This window comes from Cydia amplana, chromosome 13 (genome assembly GCF_948474715.1).
Source record: "Cydia amplana chromosome 13, ilCydAmpl1.1, whole genome shotgun sequence".
NCBI classification, from domain to species: domain Eukaryota; kingdom Metazoa; phylum Arthropoda; class Insecta; order Lepidoptera; family Tortricidae; genus Cydia; species Cydia amplana.
In genome coordinates, this window is record NC_086081.1 from 11,957,531 (window position 1) to 11,974,114 (window position 16,584).

A 16,584-nucleotide genomic window follows, 5' to 3' on the forward strand; every position below is an offset into this window, starting at 1 on the left:
TCTAGTTTAGTTGATATTTTATTGCAATTTTCAAAATTACCTCGCTTTCGAAGTTAATGCACCTTATTAAATTTCTTTCATACCATAGTTATAAAAAATATGGTAAGTACGTTAAGTTTTTTATTCCTTTCTTACTACCTAAAAATATAAAAAGCACAGTTACGGCAGCCTTGAAAATAGCTGTAAACTTTAAAGCATTATAATATTTTCGTTACGCGCGCCTTTGCTCATAAGTGCCTAGGCACTAAAGTTAAATGAGCGTTTCCCAAAAAAAAAAACTCTGATTCTTACAAATCTGAACTTTCTTGGGCGCATTATACTCAGGCGCCGTAGACAACATGCCAATCGCTAACGCTCCGTAGCGAACGAAACGCAACTGTCATTGTCCCACTAATATGGAAGAGTGTTAGAGGGACACAATGCGATTGTCACCTTGGCTAGGTCGCCAGAATCGTCTGTATTCTCTATTCTACGTATCCCAATAATTTGCATGGAAACTGAAATTTCCATACAAATTATTGGGACTTTTAATAGCATCAGGATTGAATATGCTAGTGATTCAGAGTTGGAAGAACCCAAAAAGATCAGGATCTGTGAGAATCAGGTTTTCAATATTTTTTTGGAAAAAGCTCAAATACTAAAAGTAAAAGATAGCTGTCACTGTAGTTGTCGCATTGTCGCGTCAATAAGAGCAATGTGACACTTTCTGATAGTGAAAGTAGTAACTACTTTGATTCAATAGGTACCTGCACCCCTAGCACATGATTGGCTCGACAGTATCTCGCGGCGAGATAGACTACCCGTCTTTTTTTCTAACTATGTTCATAAGAGAGGGATAGGTAGTCTATCTCGCCGCGAGATACTGTCGCGCCAATCATGTGCTAGCCCGGCTGATAGTGAAAGTAAATTGTACAGAACTGGATAATTCTTAAGTATTATACTTACCTCACAGTAGCCTGTATGTATTTCATTGGTATAATTATCCAAAATGAACTATATTATTTTTCCATAACTCATTTCCCAACAAGCGACGTGTTGACGTCACTTTGTTTTAAGGAACCGACGGCTATAATTACGGGCACGCAAGTGAACCTCAAAATAAGTTTAAGGTCACACCAACTTCATTTCCTTCATCAGTTATTCATCAATATCGAAAGCAATTTCGAACGTCGAGCGAAGGGTGTGATTAGCAATTCGTTGGAAAGGAAATAACACACAACACTAGTAATCAACAGATTCGTTATGAAAAATCACATTTCGGCAGGCGAGGCAGTGCCAAGCACAGATTTTGTTGGCAATGTATCGTGAAATTAGTTTAGTGGTAATATATAATTATGCGCCCTTACTTTTTACGGGCCCTCCGACCGTCGCCGGGCGACGAGCGGCAGCGAGCCGCGGCGAGGGGCCGCCCCTCCTGTTATGACCCAAACGTCACCCCCGTATGTCACGTGATGAATTGACACTATTTTAAACAATTTCTCTTAGCTTTTATTATGATAGCCGGTGACGTTTACAGTTTACACACTCCTGTCGGCACACAACATCAATCAAGTCGGCAAATAAAACTTCAAACGTGAGAGATACATTTCATAGATTTATTATATAAAATCTTAACGCTACATTTGAATTTTAACTTAATACAGTACCTAACATGTGAAATTTACAGAGCTACCTACTCGAATAGTACAGATAATAGTAATTAGTTATAATTATTGCGCAAGACATCCCGCATGGGCGTCGTAGTTTGAGTAACCACTAAAATACTTAAGTACCGAATCTTAGCTAATATAATAAACGACGAAGCTCAGATATTTTTAAGATTCTTTATATCTATTTCGATTTCGAGTATGTACATGATATGAGAAAAGTCCGAAATATATCATAAAGTATTTGCAAAACTAATCCTTCAATGTCGAAGCACCTAATGAATCTAAGTCTACAACGGTTACTGATTTCCGCTTTGAGAAGCTTAAAAATCTAAAGCTATTCGATTTTTAAGCTTCTTGGCAAACAGTGTCGCATCATAAATTATGAATTATAACATAATACACTTGGTTAAAAATTGTCAAGAGCGGACTGTTTCAACAATTTAAACAGCTGAAATGTCTACTTTATCGGACTTGTTTAAAAACTGGACAAAACAATTGTGTTGTTTATTTGGATCTTGCAATACTGACAATTAACGCTTACTCTGCCGTGATTATAAACGCAATTTAACCACAATTAATAAAAAATCGTTTATTTGTTCCATCAAACGTGGTTGTAACAGCACGCCCTAAGATAAATGCAAAATCAACACGAGTTCGCTATTCAACATATCTACCTATGTCTACTATTTAGAATTTGTTTCTACTACGGCTACTTACTCTTTTCTAGCTACTATTTCATGTCATGTCAACGCAAAGATCTCGACAGGAATGGGAATGAGAGTCATGTAAAACTAGAAGCGAATGGCAGTGGTACTATGTATGTAGTATGCTACTTGCTATGGCATTGTGGCAGCTGAAAAAACCTTAATAATGACATTCCATCAATATATCTCTAGAAAAAATATGTATGATATAATTTTATAAAATGCAATTCGTTTGTAAATTTGTAATCCACCGCTACCTATGTAAAACAATGATAAGATGATCGTTAAATATATACAAGCTCTTAGGTAGGTACAGTAAATGTTTGATATGGTGACTAAAGTCCCAGTACTAGTGAGGATAGCTGGCGTGTGGGCGGGGCCATACCGGAGTGGGCACGAGTATTGCGATGACTTTGACTTGTACCGTATTCAACCTTATTTATTGACAACTCGTGACATTGCAAAGATTTTGCGCTTAAGTAAAATATTAGTTTTTCGGCAACATTACCAATATTTAGAAAAGTGACCATTATTGATACTGATTTTAGTCGTTAGTCACAAACTGCCACCAAATAAGTGAAATAACTCCAGACGCTGCCTATCTGTTCTTTCACATATTGCTCTTTCATTCTATCCAACGTTCAACATTTACCCCACTCGTCACTGACATTAGGATCGAGTTTTGTACAAAAATATGCAGAGATAAATTCTTAAAACACCGTCTACGTCATATTAAATTATCTCTAATATTAATCTTTGATCCATAAATATCAGAAAAAACTTTGTTGACATTTAGTATCTGAATTATTGCTGCTAGAGTTCGATATAATGTTTAAGCTATACTGTGGAATAAATTACACTAATATTGTTACTTTAAGTTGGCTAACCTGTATTTAAACAATTTTGATATTATAAATGAAATAGGTACAAATACGTAGAACAGTTACATCAAAACGTAATATTAGTAAAACAATTACCCTGAAACTTATTTATGACGATGAGAAAATTATACGTCAACAGTGATTTACTCCACTGCCCGACCATTTAAAATTACTTTCTAAACATGTTTCTTATATATCACAGGCTTAAATTATACTCATTACATTTAGGGACGTGCATACTATACGTACGTACACTTATATTAATACAGAACCAAATTAGGTAACTATTTACACAAAATAGGGGAAAAATAATGAGGCGAACCCTCCCACAACCCTCAGAGATTTGAAGCTAGAGCGCGTCGGTCCCGTGCGGTTACCCTGCCATTTAAAAAGGACGAACCTTATGTTCGAACCGCAATGTTAATGACCTTTTTAAATTGGCAGCGTAATACTGCACCTGTACTCATTTCGATTACACTGCAATTCAATGGGCACCGTCCATCGAGTATGCAACACTGCTAGTGCTGTTAAATCGCGTTTCGGCTGATAAATCTAGTTTTTGTAAACTCCAGTCGGCACAAATATAGATTTTTAAAATAGCAGCCGTTGCATAGACGACTGGACTACATTATTTCGATACCACACTATACACAGGCGTTACGGCCATGCTTTTCAATATGTTTGATGCAGGTTGGTTAAAACAGAATAGAATAAAATAGAGCAAATAGCTGTTTGTGTTGCATTGGCGTCTGTCAGTGACATTTTTTATTTACGGTTACGGGCGGCTTGTAACAAGCCGTTCTAAGCATCGATCGATGATACAATTTACAAGCTCGTATTTTACTCGTTTTTTATAGCTGCCAATTAAACTTTGCTTCGCGTGGAAATTGCAATGCATAGTTTGCCATAAACCCGCAAAATAAACAGAGCCAGACCATACACGTCAGCACTTCAAATAATCTAGTATTAAATAAGCTTTGAATAAACTAGGTACAAGGATCTAGGGACAGAAATAATAATAAATACTCTCAATATTCACTACGTCAATGAACGGCAGCAGTCAATAAATATAATTGCATAATACGAGGCAATTATACAAATTAATTCCATTTTCGTAATGTAACAATTTTCCTATTCTCTTATCCAACGAACAAAGCATACTTATAATAATGAGAATATTGATCTCTAAATCTTTTTACAATCCATTTCCAACAAGCATAGCGCGACGCGCGTATTTACCGTTCGATTTAATTTAATAATGATAAATGTCCATATAAATTTCGAGTGTCTAATCACCTTCTCATGTTCCCGGTTCGGGAGCGGGCACTGTCCTTAACGTTAATTTCAATATGTCTTTACAAAAGCTAGAGGGAGTCACTTGTTTGGGTCACTATAGTGGTCACTACTGGCACCAGCGCAGTACTGGCATAGTGGCATATGGCATGGCACTCACGACAGGATGAAGTGGCTGAGGCCAGCGGAGACGTAGGGCACCGGGATGGCACCCGCGTAGTAGTTCACGGATTGAAACATGAGATAGGCGATATTTAGAAGCTATCACACGATCTCATTCGGGTGTGTGTTCTGATTCGAGTCGTTCAGTCTCGCGCATTGCTGGAAAAACAAAAGTAACTTTTAGTTCATACCGGTTATGTTCTGTATAACTCTTGCTGAGTCACAGAGCGGAACAGATTATAATAAAAATGTGTTTCTAAGGGCCACCCCACATCTAGCGTCTTTCGAGCGTCGGCGTCTACAACTCTATGGCCCTGCTCGACGCAACGTCGACGCAACTGCGCAGCGACGTCATTTTCCATAGCGCTGACCGACGCCGACGCTCGAAAGATGCTAGATGTGGGGTGGCCCTAAACATATTGGCTAAACTTTGTAATCTATTTTTTATCTCACCTCTTGTTTCCTCTCCCAAGTCTTCATGGCAGATTTATACTTCTCAAATTCATGGCACCAATTAGAATATATCTTTTGATACTCGTTACTCTTCTCCGGAGGAGAGCATCTGAAAAAAAGACACATTTTACAGACTCATATTGACTCTTGATGTCGACAAACTTTTTATTAAAAGTCAAATCGTCAATGCTAGGTTGTTTGTTCATGCAATATTTGCACTCCTTCTTACGTTTCTGTTTGACTTGGGTACAACCCCTAGGACAAATTGATCGATTTGTAAGTTTTCTTGTACGTTAAGTGTGTCTGAAAATAAAATGTCAAAATGTACCAACAATACCACTTTTATTACATTGGCTGATAATAATACTGAGATTTAACTTTCTGTATATCTGGTATGGTATATAAATAATAAATAAATATTACACGGCACTATTACACAAAGTAACTAAGCTCAATAAGGCTTGTGTTGTGGGTGCCTACTTAAACAACGATATATACATATAATATATAAATAATTATAAATACCTACTTAAATACATATACAACACCCATGACTCAGAAACAAATATTCGCGCTCATCACACAAATAAATGCCCGTACCAGAATTTGAACCCAGGACCATCGGCCTTATAGGCAGGGTCAGAGCCGTCAGAGGCCACCCACTAGGCCAGAGCGGTCGTCAAAATATCATCACTACATAGTATAAAACAAAGTCGCTTCCCGCTGACTGTCTGTCTGTCTGTATGTATGCTTAGATCTTTAAAACTACGGAACGGATATTGATGCGGTTTTTTTTTCATTGATAGAGTGATTCAAGAGCAAGGTTTATGTATAATTTGTTAACCCGTGCGAAGCCGGGGCGGGTCGCTAGTAATTTATATGAGGTTGTTTGTTACCTGTGGATATCGACGGTGATGTTGTAGGAGCAGAGCAGCGAGCCGCCGAGCCAGCAGTCGTAGCGTCCAGCGTCGCTCTCACTCACGGAGATGATCAGCAGCCCGTGCTCAGAGGTCTCGATGTACTTCTCCGGTTTGTTACCTGTGGATATCGACGGTGATGTTGTAGGAGCAGAGCAGCGAGCCGCCGAGCCAGCAGTCGTAGCGTCCAGCGTCGCTCTCACTCACGGAGATGATCAGCAGCCCGTGCTCAGAGGTCTCGATGTACTCCTCCGGTTTGTTACCTGTGGATATCGACGGTGATGTTGTAGGAGCAGAGCAGCGAGCCGCCGAGCCAGCAGTCGTAGCGTCCAGCGTCGCTCTCACTCACGGAGATGATCAGCAGCCCGTGCTCAGAGGTCTCGATGTACTTCTCCGGTTTGTTACCTGTGGATATCGACGGTGATGTTGTAGGAGCAGAGCAGCGAGCCGCCGAGCCAGCAGTCGTAACGTCCAGCGTCGCTCTCACTCACGGAGATGATCAGCAGCCCGTGCTCAGAGGTCTCGATGTACTCCTCCGGTTTGTTACCTGTGGATATCGACGGTGATGTTGTAGGAGCAGAGCAGCGGGCCGCCGAGCCAGCAGTCGTAGCGTCCAGCGTCGCTCTCACTCACGGAGATGATCAGCAGCCCGTGCTCAGAGGTCTCGATGTACTTCTCCGGTTTGTTACCTGTGGATATCGACGGTGATGTTGTAGGAGCAGAGCAGCGAGCCGCCGAGCCAGCAGTCGTAGCGTCCAGCGTCGCTCTCACTCACGGAGATGATCAGCAGCCCGTGCTCAGAGGTCTCGATGTACTCCTCCGGTTTGTTACCTGTGGATATCGACGGTGATGTTGTAGGAGCAGAGCAGCGGGCCGCCGAGCCAGCAGTCGTAGCGTCCAGCGTCGCTCTCACTCACGGAGATGATCAGCAGCCCGTGCTCAGAGGTCTCGATGTACTTCTCCGGTTTGTTACCTGTGGATATCGACGGTGATGTTGTAGGAGCAGAGCAGCGGGCCGCCGAGCCAGCAGTCGTAGCGTCCAGCGGCAGCGTCGCTCTCACTCACGGAGATGATCAGCAGCCCGTGCTCAGAGGTCTCGATGTACTCCTCCGGTTTGTTACCTGTGGATATCGACGGTGATGTTGTAGGAGCAGAGCAGCGAGCCGCCGAGCCAGCAGTCGTAGCGTCCAGCGTCGCTCTCAATCACGGAGATGATCAGCAGCCCGTGCTCAGAGGTCTCGATGTACTTCTCCGGTTTGCTAGAAACACGACGCTTGGATTCAATTACTGTTTACACATTTTTTTATTATAGAAACTTAAATATAAATACAAACTAAATATATAAAAAATAACTATATACCTACTAAAACCCGTTCCGGGGTGCCCCCGACGCAAAGGTGCTCCTCACGCTCGCTGCGTTGCCGCGTTCGATTGCGATCGACAGCCTTGGCATCAGGAAAAACCCGGAGCGGGGGTCAATAAGGCTCCTTTCAAATAGGCGACGACCCAATATTATTATTATATGTTTTTTTATATGTATTATTTGACATTGTTAAATTTAGTTCATTAATAAATTGATAATAATGGTTTTAAAATTGTATAATACTTGACATTTGTATATAATCAATAATTATTTTCCTACTTGACGATCATAATATAAATTCGTTTAGATTAGTGTAGAATAATTAATATTGTAATATAATATTATTAAAAAAAAATCTAAATCACATTGATCAGTGTTTAATACAACTTCATACATTTGCCAGTAAACGCAAGTAGCAAATATATCAACCCACATTAACACTAATCAATGTGTAACCAGGCCTTCATATTTACTCTACACGTGTCTAATTAGCATATAATACCCTCGTGGACTATCGGTATAAATTTTCCTTTAACGTGTGGTTGAAAAAGGTTTTGGATAGGAATGCCGAAATACCCATAAGGCCCATGACATTTAAAGGGTCGACACGCTTTAAATGTTAAAGTGAATAAATAATTTACCTACCCACACGTTTATTTTGTACTTATAGCGATTGAGTAAAAAAAACCAAGACAGCCCAGATTAGGGAAGAGATGTAATCATGTAGGCTACACACCAAAACCCGTTTACTCCTACTACAACAAGATAAGCAAATAAAGTCCAACGAAGCGCTTCGAATTTATTCGGGTATTTTTTGCGCATCCTACCTTAATGATGATGCTTCAATACCCGTTACGCAAATAAACTAAATGAACTCAGTAATGACCGATGGTCATTATTTTCATCAGTAAATCAAACCGAGCAAACCACCGATTTCTGAGTCCATTCAATATAATAGCCCCAATATCAATTGCACGAGCCACAGCGTTCCCTTTGCATCGTAATTACGGCGGCGGAAGTGCGATAGCAGCAGATTTGGAAACACTTTAATTAATGTTGTTAGACGCGTGTTCAGTTCAAGTGTTTTCTGAATAATTTTCTGTTCGTAAGCAAACGGAAGATAGCGGAGAATTAGGGTTGCATTTAATTAAAGTACAGTTTATTTAACGATTTGTTTTGACGGTGCGTCGGTGACGTGGAAATTTTGATACGTAAACTGTACTGTTACGTCGTATTTTGGGGTTTATTGTTCAAACACATAAAATAAACATGAATATTTTGTTTACCTGCTGCTTTGAATTTTCACTGTAATGGCTATTTTATGAAACTTGTTTTAAAAAACTATTAATATATATTATACTGTTATATACCTATGTATATTTGAACGTTAATAATAATCCAGTTTCTATGTAAGATATACGAGTATTTTAACGCATTCACTGCCAGCACGAGCTATGCGCTACGTTTGTAGCTGATAACACGGGAAAACCCATAAGTAGCGAAAAGCGCCTACGAGTAGAGAACCCGCCTAGCCTATTTTCTTCATCAAGTTAACCAGTCGTATCCCCGACCAAATGGTCCGACTGAGCGCTTCACTCAAACTCACTTGAACGTGATTGGATGCCGCCCCTTCTCCCTGGAGTAGTGGTACCAGGTGATGGCTCGCGGTTGCAGGACCTCGGGCATCTTGATGAAGCTGCCGAGGTGCAGGCTCTGGCCCCAAGTCGCCGACACGCTCTTGCGGGCTATGGAGGAGTCGCAAATGTCCGCCGTTTCATTGGCCACGTCTTGAATCAATCTGTGTAAACAATTAAAAATAATGGTATTACAACAAGGGAAGGAAGTATGATATTAATGTTTTGCTGGACGTGGGTCTATTATTTCATTAGGGATCCCCCTTGTGACCCTAGGTAGTGACCCTAGTGAAGATATTTTTGCAAAGAGATATTAGGGCCGACCTGAAGACATCTCGGCTCGACGGCTCGTGGTGTAAGAGGCTGGTAGAGTGGAGACCGTGGGGAGAGTCACGCCTAGCAGGAAAACCAAAAATGCGTCGGTATGACGACATCAAAAGAACGGCTGGATCAAAATGGGTACAAAGAGCACAAAATAGAACAGAATGGCAAAAATTTAAGGAGGCCTACATCTTAAAGATTGAAAAGGGCTAAAAAGAAGAAGAAGAAGAGAAGACATGCATGTAACTTGTAATCTTGACATAGACTGCGGAGTACGTGCCTAGCGTAAGTGACCTGTACGTACCCAGGTGCGTATTCCCTGCACACGGCAGCCTCGCGGTCCCAGCCGCAGTAAGGGTCGCGCGCGCAGCGCACGCACGCGTCGTAGCGGCGCGCGCACAGAGCCAACCGCAGCTGCAGAACGCGCCGGTCCGAAGCAGCGTACAGCGAGCCGTGCACGCGGGATATGCCCATTGCCTAGAACAAGTACATTTTGTTAAATTACTGAGACTAATAATATACCTACTATTGAATCCTTAAGGAAAAATAGCTAAGTAAACCAGAAGGTTATAAGTATCTGTAAAAATGTTGAAATCTTATCGTCAGTGTAAATAAAATTTGGTATAACTCCCCGATTTCCTCAAAACGTTTGGGCAGGTTCAGTAGGTACCGGGCGCTAAACACTAAGCTAAACGTCTTGAAGAAAGTAAGCAGTCTCGAGGTATATTAAAATGTAAGAATGAGGTAGTTTTGTATGTACATATTTATACGTCATATATAAAATACTTAGGTAGGTAGGGGAGATGTGGGTATAATGATCCCCTTAAGGGAGAAACTTTACTGTGTTCACAGTTGGAGACAAAAACACAAGATTTAGGTCTTTAAGGATAGTCCATTTACTTAACTAAGTAACTGCATACTTATTTCTCGTGTTTTTTATATATTTAAATAATTATGTTATGTTTTCTAAAGGTTTAGTAAAGGATCATTTTATACATAGGTATGTATAAAACGATCCCTAGGGTAGAGTTAAAATAATCACAGATGATTCCTTTGTAATATCAAGATTTCTTCGTCTTAATCATTTAAGTCAGTCGATTCCAGCGATTCTTTATTTTCAGAAGATGAGTGCTATTTTTTTTTCTATTTTGGCCTTATTTTTAATGCCGTCAGGGGCACAGATTTTGCTTGCTATTTTAAAAGGCAATCCATAATTTAATCGCATTAAGAGCCCGCAGCATTTCTTCCTAAGCTCATTTTTTCGGAAGTAAATAAGTGGCTTTGCGCACATAAATTCGCGACATGCTTGAAATATCGACAAAAATATAACTTTCAAATTCAACTTGCTTCAGTATAAACATCATTAAAATCCGACAGTGAAACATCATTTAAATAAAATGAAACATGCTAAAAGTAATGGAATTCGGAAAATAGGCTACCGTAGATTAGACGTATATGTTTTAATTATTTTCTAATAAAATCACGCTACGTGCTCATACCGCCATGACACTTTAAGAGGCAACTGGCGGGGTCACGGGGAAGACGTTTAATGCATATTTAGATAGATGGCATCAGTAGTTGCTCAGATAAGAGGGGGGATCATTTCACTTTGAGGGATCAATACACGCATCTCCCCTACTACTAGATTTTAGTAAATATGTAACAATTAACCGGACGAGAGCTCATCCATAACCACATTTACAAAATCACATAACCTCGTAAACCGCAAATCCATGCTTATAACTATCTATTTGCGTTTATATTCATGACTCGAGAACGACTACTTACTCCAAGAGAAATGGGTTATGTTACCAATATCAATACTAGATTACTGCTACGTTACTGTCCTATAAAACTTAATAGACTCCCGAGCTACGCGCTCTAGCTATAAGACCCAAACAGCGAACAAAATGTTTCCATTATAGTACTTACTCTTACAAAACTATCTATTACTATCTCAATACACCATTACATACCGGTCAGCATAATATTACTCATAAATCCCCAAAAGATACTAGGCTAAAATATTGTTATAGTATTAGTTACCTGAATGGGTTCTCCAGGCGTTACGTCGAAAATATCCAGCAGAGCAGATTGGCTATCGCCGTTTCGGGTCCATTGAACTATCTTGTGAATTTTCCCTTCATCTATAACAAAGGTAATATTGTGTTAGTGTAGTTACCAGCTTAGGTATAAGAAAAAGAGAAAGGAAAGTACCGTAAATACCTCGGTTTATGTCTCGTTACGAATTTTCATGAAAAATACACAGCGGAATAGAGAGTGGAATAGGTAAAAAAACTTATATGGAATGGCCTTTTTATGTAGTGTTGTTGTAAACTAATGATGTATTTATTTACGTCTAGACTTCAGCTATGTTTGAATATACACACGTTAGATATGTTTTTCTTTTTATATAGTTTTATTTAGCTTTATATAAACGTTATACTATATTTTATCTACCCAAATATCATAAACCCTCCATGATGCGTCCAAGAACCACACATTATGACCACCATAAAAATATACTGTTTTGTTAGAACCAATTTCTTATCTGTAACAATGTTATTATTGCTAAATAATAACATCGATTTCGATAATATTATGCATTCAAATTTCGAACATCTTTGAAAAACAAAGAAATTTGATTTGACCTCTATTCTAATATCAGTCGAGATGACGTTTAGTTCGAAATGAATTGTTAATTTTCAAACAAATTTGACAAATGTCGCACGTAAGTAAGATATCGAACGATATGATAGTTGGGGCCGACTCTAGTTTGTCTCTGAATTAAAAAAAAAAAAAAACTATGACAGCTGCCAGAAAACTTTTCAATACTGCCATTACAGGTTATAATTTGTTTTGTTGCATAAAATTGTTCAATTTGTTGAATTTAAACCATAAAATGAGCGATCAAGATGATATAGATATTTCGGCGACGCCTCCTGATATCCGTGACAAAGCAACTAACGTTATAAATGACTTATTACCAGCTAAGTCAAGGAAACAATACAAAGGAACATACTTCTCTCCGAGCTGGGCAAGTGAATTATAATAATTGCACCATCCAAACTGTAGGTAAATAATTATTATTGTTCTAAATCAATTTCTTCATTTTCGCATTTGTTTTCTGTTTTATTTTACTAATAATTGTTGTTAGTGGCCCTGAACAACGCGATGCCGGTCATAATATGCGGCTCCTGAATGCATCATGAAGGCTTATGATATGTGGGTAGATAAAGTAGTGTATGTAACTGTACATAATTAGGCATTAAAACACTCGTGTGATCCTTTTAAGAAACTCACTTCGTTCGTTTCTTAAACCCACACTCGTGTTTAATGCCCTTCATTATGTACAGTCACATTTACTACTATAATTTAATACTGATCATGACCATAATAGGTATGGCCACTTTTATGAAAGTAGAAATGTCCCCATTGAATTGACATAATAATTTTAATGATTTTAACCTAGAAATTCCGTCATTCAAATACGATGCTTCTTAAATACGTTTCATATTAAAATTAAATCTTTAGTTTTAGATTGATGCAAGATGCAACATGGATCTTTCGACAAATTGTGTAATGTACTTACTTATAATAAACTTGACACTACATTTACTACGTTACGAGTACAAATTGACAAAAAACTTTACCAGATGCTACTTAAAATTAATATGTATACCTTTTACTTGCAAAGTGTTAGTCAAACGTCAGCAATACTATTAGCTTAGCACCTGACTACTACCAGCTAATACCTACTAGTACTACTACTAATCTTATTACCTAGATGTTTCTTTGATTATTCAAGCATAGCATTTGTAGGTAACGTTCTTGACGTGTAAGGTTACGGTTGGGTATAGACTTACTTTGATCTTGTGACTGAAAAGCATAAGTATATGTATTGTGGTTACCTTAGTACGTTTTCAGAGAAAATGTCAAGCTCCATTACATTAGGAACAGATTAAATAAATACCTCCTTTTATGTAAGAATAGGTCGAAAGGGAATATTTATGAAAAAATGTTCCCTTCGACCTATATATTTTCGTCTGGAGAGAAATATTCAATAATTTAGTGCTTAATGTTATGCTTTTACTTATTGGTGTAGGCAGGCATTTCTATTATGTATTTATAATGATATATAAATGTATGTGTGTATAAACACAGCATCACTGAAGGGGATTATTTCCTCAGTCTTGATATCAAAATGTAACAATACAAGTCAGAAAACGTGTACGCGGTAAGTACGGTTTTGTTAAAATAAACCCTTCTTTTCCTTCTTCTACATATGTTACATCAAATAACAAATAATTTAACGCTACAAATTAGGAGCGGTAAACTTGCTTCTATGGAAACACGTAAAACGTCAACGTTAATATAATTCAGAACAGTGAGTCACTCAACAAAGTACTGAATTTAAGGTCCCGTATCCCTACCTCCATTTAAAACTTCACCTTGACGGTTTAATCAACTTTCAGCGTAGTTTGACGACCTTTAGCGTAAGGGTCGGCACAAACGCGACGAGTCACGAATCCGAATAGTATTCATTTCTCCACTTCCCTAACTACCGGGTAAATTATAAGGGCACGTCAAAATAAAGGCGCCAATTAAATTGACTCGTTAGTTGTTCCAACAATAGTCACGAAACCATTGTTAGCAACCTTAGGTCACTTGTTTTGCTCGTATGAAAAAAGTATTTACATAAACATTTCAATTGCTTCACGTTTTAAATGGTCTGTAATAGTCACGAGCCTCAATGAAGAATTCACATCAATCACAACCGGAATAGAAATGTAGGTTTATTCAAAGAAATGTTTATGGTCCGTTCAAGACTCCGACCATTGTTTCCAGTCGCGATTCTTAAGAAAATAACACAAGTTCGCCAAGAAACACAATCGACATCGGGCACGTGACCACACAATGTATCGAAGGATCGCTTTCATTGTAACATTTGTACGGTCACGGTTCGATCCGCAGTCTCCTTTCAAAGAGGCCGAATCACGAGCGAATTAATATTCGGCCCACGAATCTTAATAGCTAATTGGATTACAGGCATGTACCGAAATTACCTAACCCGGTTACGCACAATAGTAGCTATACGTGTGCGTACCCGGCGCCCGGCCTCAGACGGAACGGCGGCAAAGCCTCGCATTGTTATTGTGTTTGTTAAGTTATAGTTGCCCTGCTATATACACCAGTAATTGTATTAAGCCCGTTGTTCCATATGAATGGTAATGCGTACCGATGCTGATCGCGCCTAACAAGAGCGCCGAGTTGCCTTTATTTGTATTATTGGCGCAAAAGGTTTTGTCAGCGAGACGCTTATCTTTAATGACGTGATTCTCGCTTTGTTTTCAAGTGGCTTATCTATAATCTGATGGGACTAGCACTATTTGATTATTAGCGAAGAGAAACTTCGGAAAAGTAGATACTTGGTTAATAGTGAAAGATGTATCAGGAATTAATGCTAAGTCGAAAGAGACGAATTGATAATTATAGATAGTTAAATGTTAATCAGCATGAACATCGATTAAATAACTAAACACTAATCATAAATGACGTGCGTTCCATTAGAATCCATAATTTATTGCAAAACTAAGTGACATACTACATTGCGAGTGGTATGTTTGACGAGCGAGGTGCCGGAGTCCATTAGCTATCACACGGAGGCTTTGATTGACACAGACAAGTAGGTGGCGGTAAATTTTGTCCCGGGTGGGGTGCGAGCGGAAGGGGCTGTCACTACGTTTGCATATCATACGCACCTTCAGGCGAATTCAGAAACGTAGAACACGCTAGCAATTTGGTTTCAACATCCGTGCTTCACTTTCACAATCAATTTTAATGCGAGCGCGGTGTAACAATATTGAGATCAAATTAGTATCATATTCTACGTTTCTGAATTTATTCGTACGTTTAAATGATGCTGTCAAGTTTTTGCTTTTAGCAAAGTAAAGTTACGCCTGTTTACTGATTTAGAAAACAAAGAAGTACTAACACAGTGTGTTTGGTAGGCCAGGCACCAAAATAAATTGTTAAATCAGAACCAGCATAGATACGCGTGAGATCTGAACATAGCCGGGCCACGTCGGCGTATATTAGACAAGTTTACAGAGTGCTTTCACGCATTGACACAAGTATTTGGTTGATGCGATAATAGCGAACACGGGAAAGCATTCACCAAACTTGTCTGCAAGCGGCCCCGTGCCGGGGGCAGGGGAAATCTGTTTAAGGGTAAGGGTAGTGGTGGGATGGTTATGGGAATATTCCCGGTTCAGGGATTAATAAATTTGGAGAATCTTAAAATTAAATATCCATACAATTTAGGTAGTCACACTTCTGAGGTTCTGGAGGCTTATTTTGATTGTAATAAGAGGTTATTATATACAATAGTTTTTCAACCAGAAATGTCACTTTTGACAGCTGAGAGATCATATCAATAACAAAACCATATCAAAATCATAATCTGGTATTACAATAAAAAAAAACCTCTAGGAGAAGTGTAAATGAAGAATGAATGAATGACGGGAATAATGACATGAAGAATGTTCATACTTGTAGGTTAATAGTAATTACGAGGGGTGTTCAAAATATTCTCGGTATGAGAATGAAAACAAACAAGTACGAAAAGTTTGATATTTTTATTTTTCAATATACTCCCCCCCTATGTTCATACACTTAAAAGATCGATCAATTATTTTTTTTAATCCTGCATAAAAATATTTTTTATCTTTGGTGTAAAAATGCTCCTCCACTGCCGCCTTCAATGCTTCATCATCGGAAAATTTATTTCCACGCAGATCCTTTTTAAGATTGGGGAACAAAAAGAAGTCGCTGGGGGCTAAGTCCGGACTATACGGTGGGTGAGTAACAGTTTCAAACCCACATTCAACAATAGCTGCCTTGGCAATATGAGCAGTATGGACGGGGGCGTTGTCATGCAGAAGCATAACACCTTTGGTTAACTTTCCTCGCCTCTTTTCTTTGATTGCATCCTTTAATTGACGTAGAATGTTAGCGTAGTACTGTCCTGTGATATTTACACCTTTTTCTTTATAATCGATCAGTAATACTCCTTCACAATCCCAAAATATCGTGGCCATGACCTTGCCAGCTGAAGGGATGACCTTGAACTTCTTGGGATGAGCTGAACCCTTAATGTGCCACTGCATGGACTCTTGTTTACTCTCTGGGTCATAATGATGAACCC

The 16,584-nt window shown here is 38.9% G+C and overlaps 1 protein-coding gene across 1 annotated transcript in view; it reads right to left on the reverse strand.

Moving 5' to 3' along the window:
* Positions 1-3,389: 3,389 nt before the first annotated feature.
* The window catches only part of LOC134653604 (semaphorin-2A), a 151,685-nt gene continuing 138,490 nt past the window's right edge, over positions 3,390-16,584 (reverse strand). Inside the window, exons 11-16 of the mRNA XM_063509001.1 lie at positions 11,424-11,524; positions 9,682-9,854; positions 9,029-9,220; positions 7,181-7,318; positions 5,143-5,251; positions 3,390-4,848 (exon numbers count right to left, since the gene is read on the reverse strand). Of these exons, the coding sequence (XP_063365071.1) occupies positions 4,792-4,848; positions 5,143-5,251; positions 7,181-7,318; positions 9,029-9,220; positions 9,682-9,854; positions 11,424-11,524 (770 nt within the window). The 3' untranslated portion in view covers positions 3,390-4,791. The remainder of the gene's footprint in view (positions 4,849-5,142; positions 5,252-7,180; positions 7,319-9,028; positions 9,221-9,681; positions 9,855-11,423; positions 11,525-16,584) is intronic.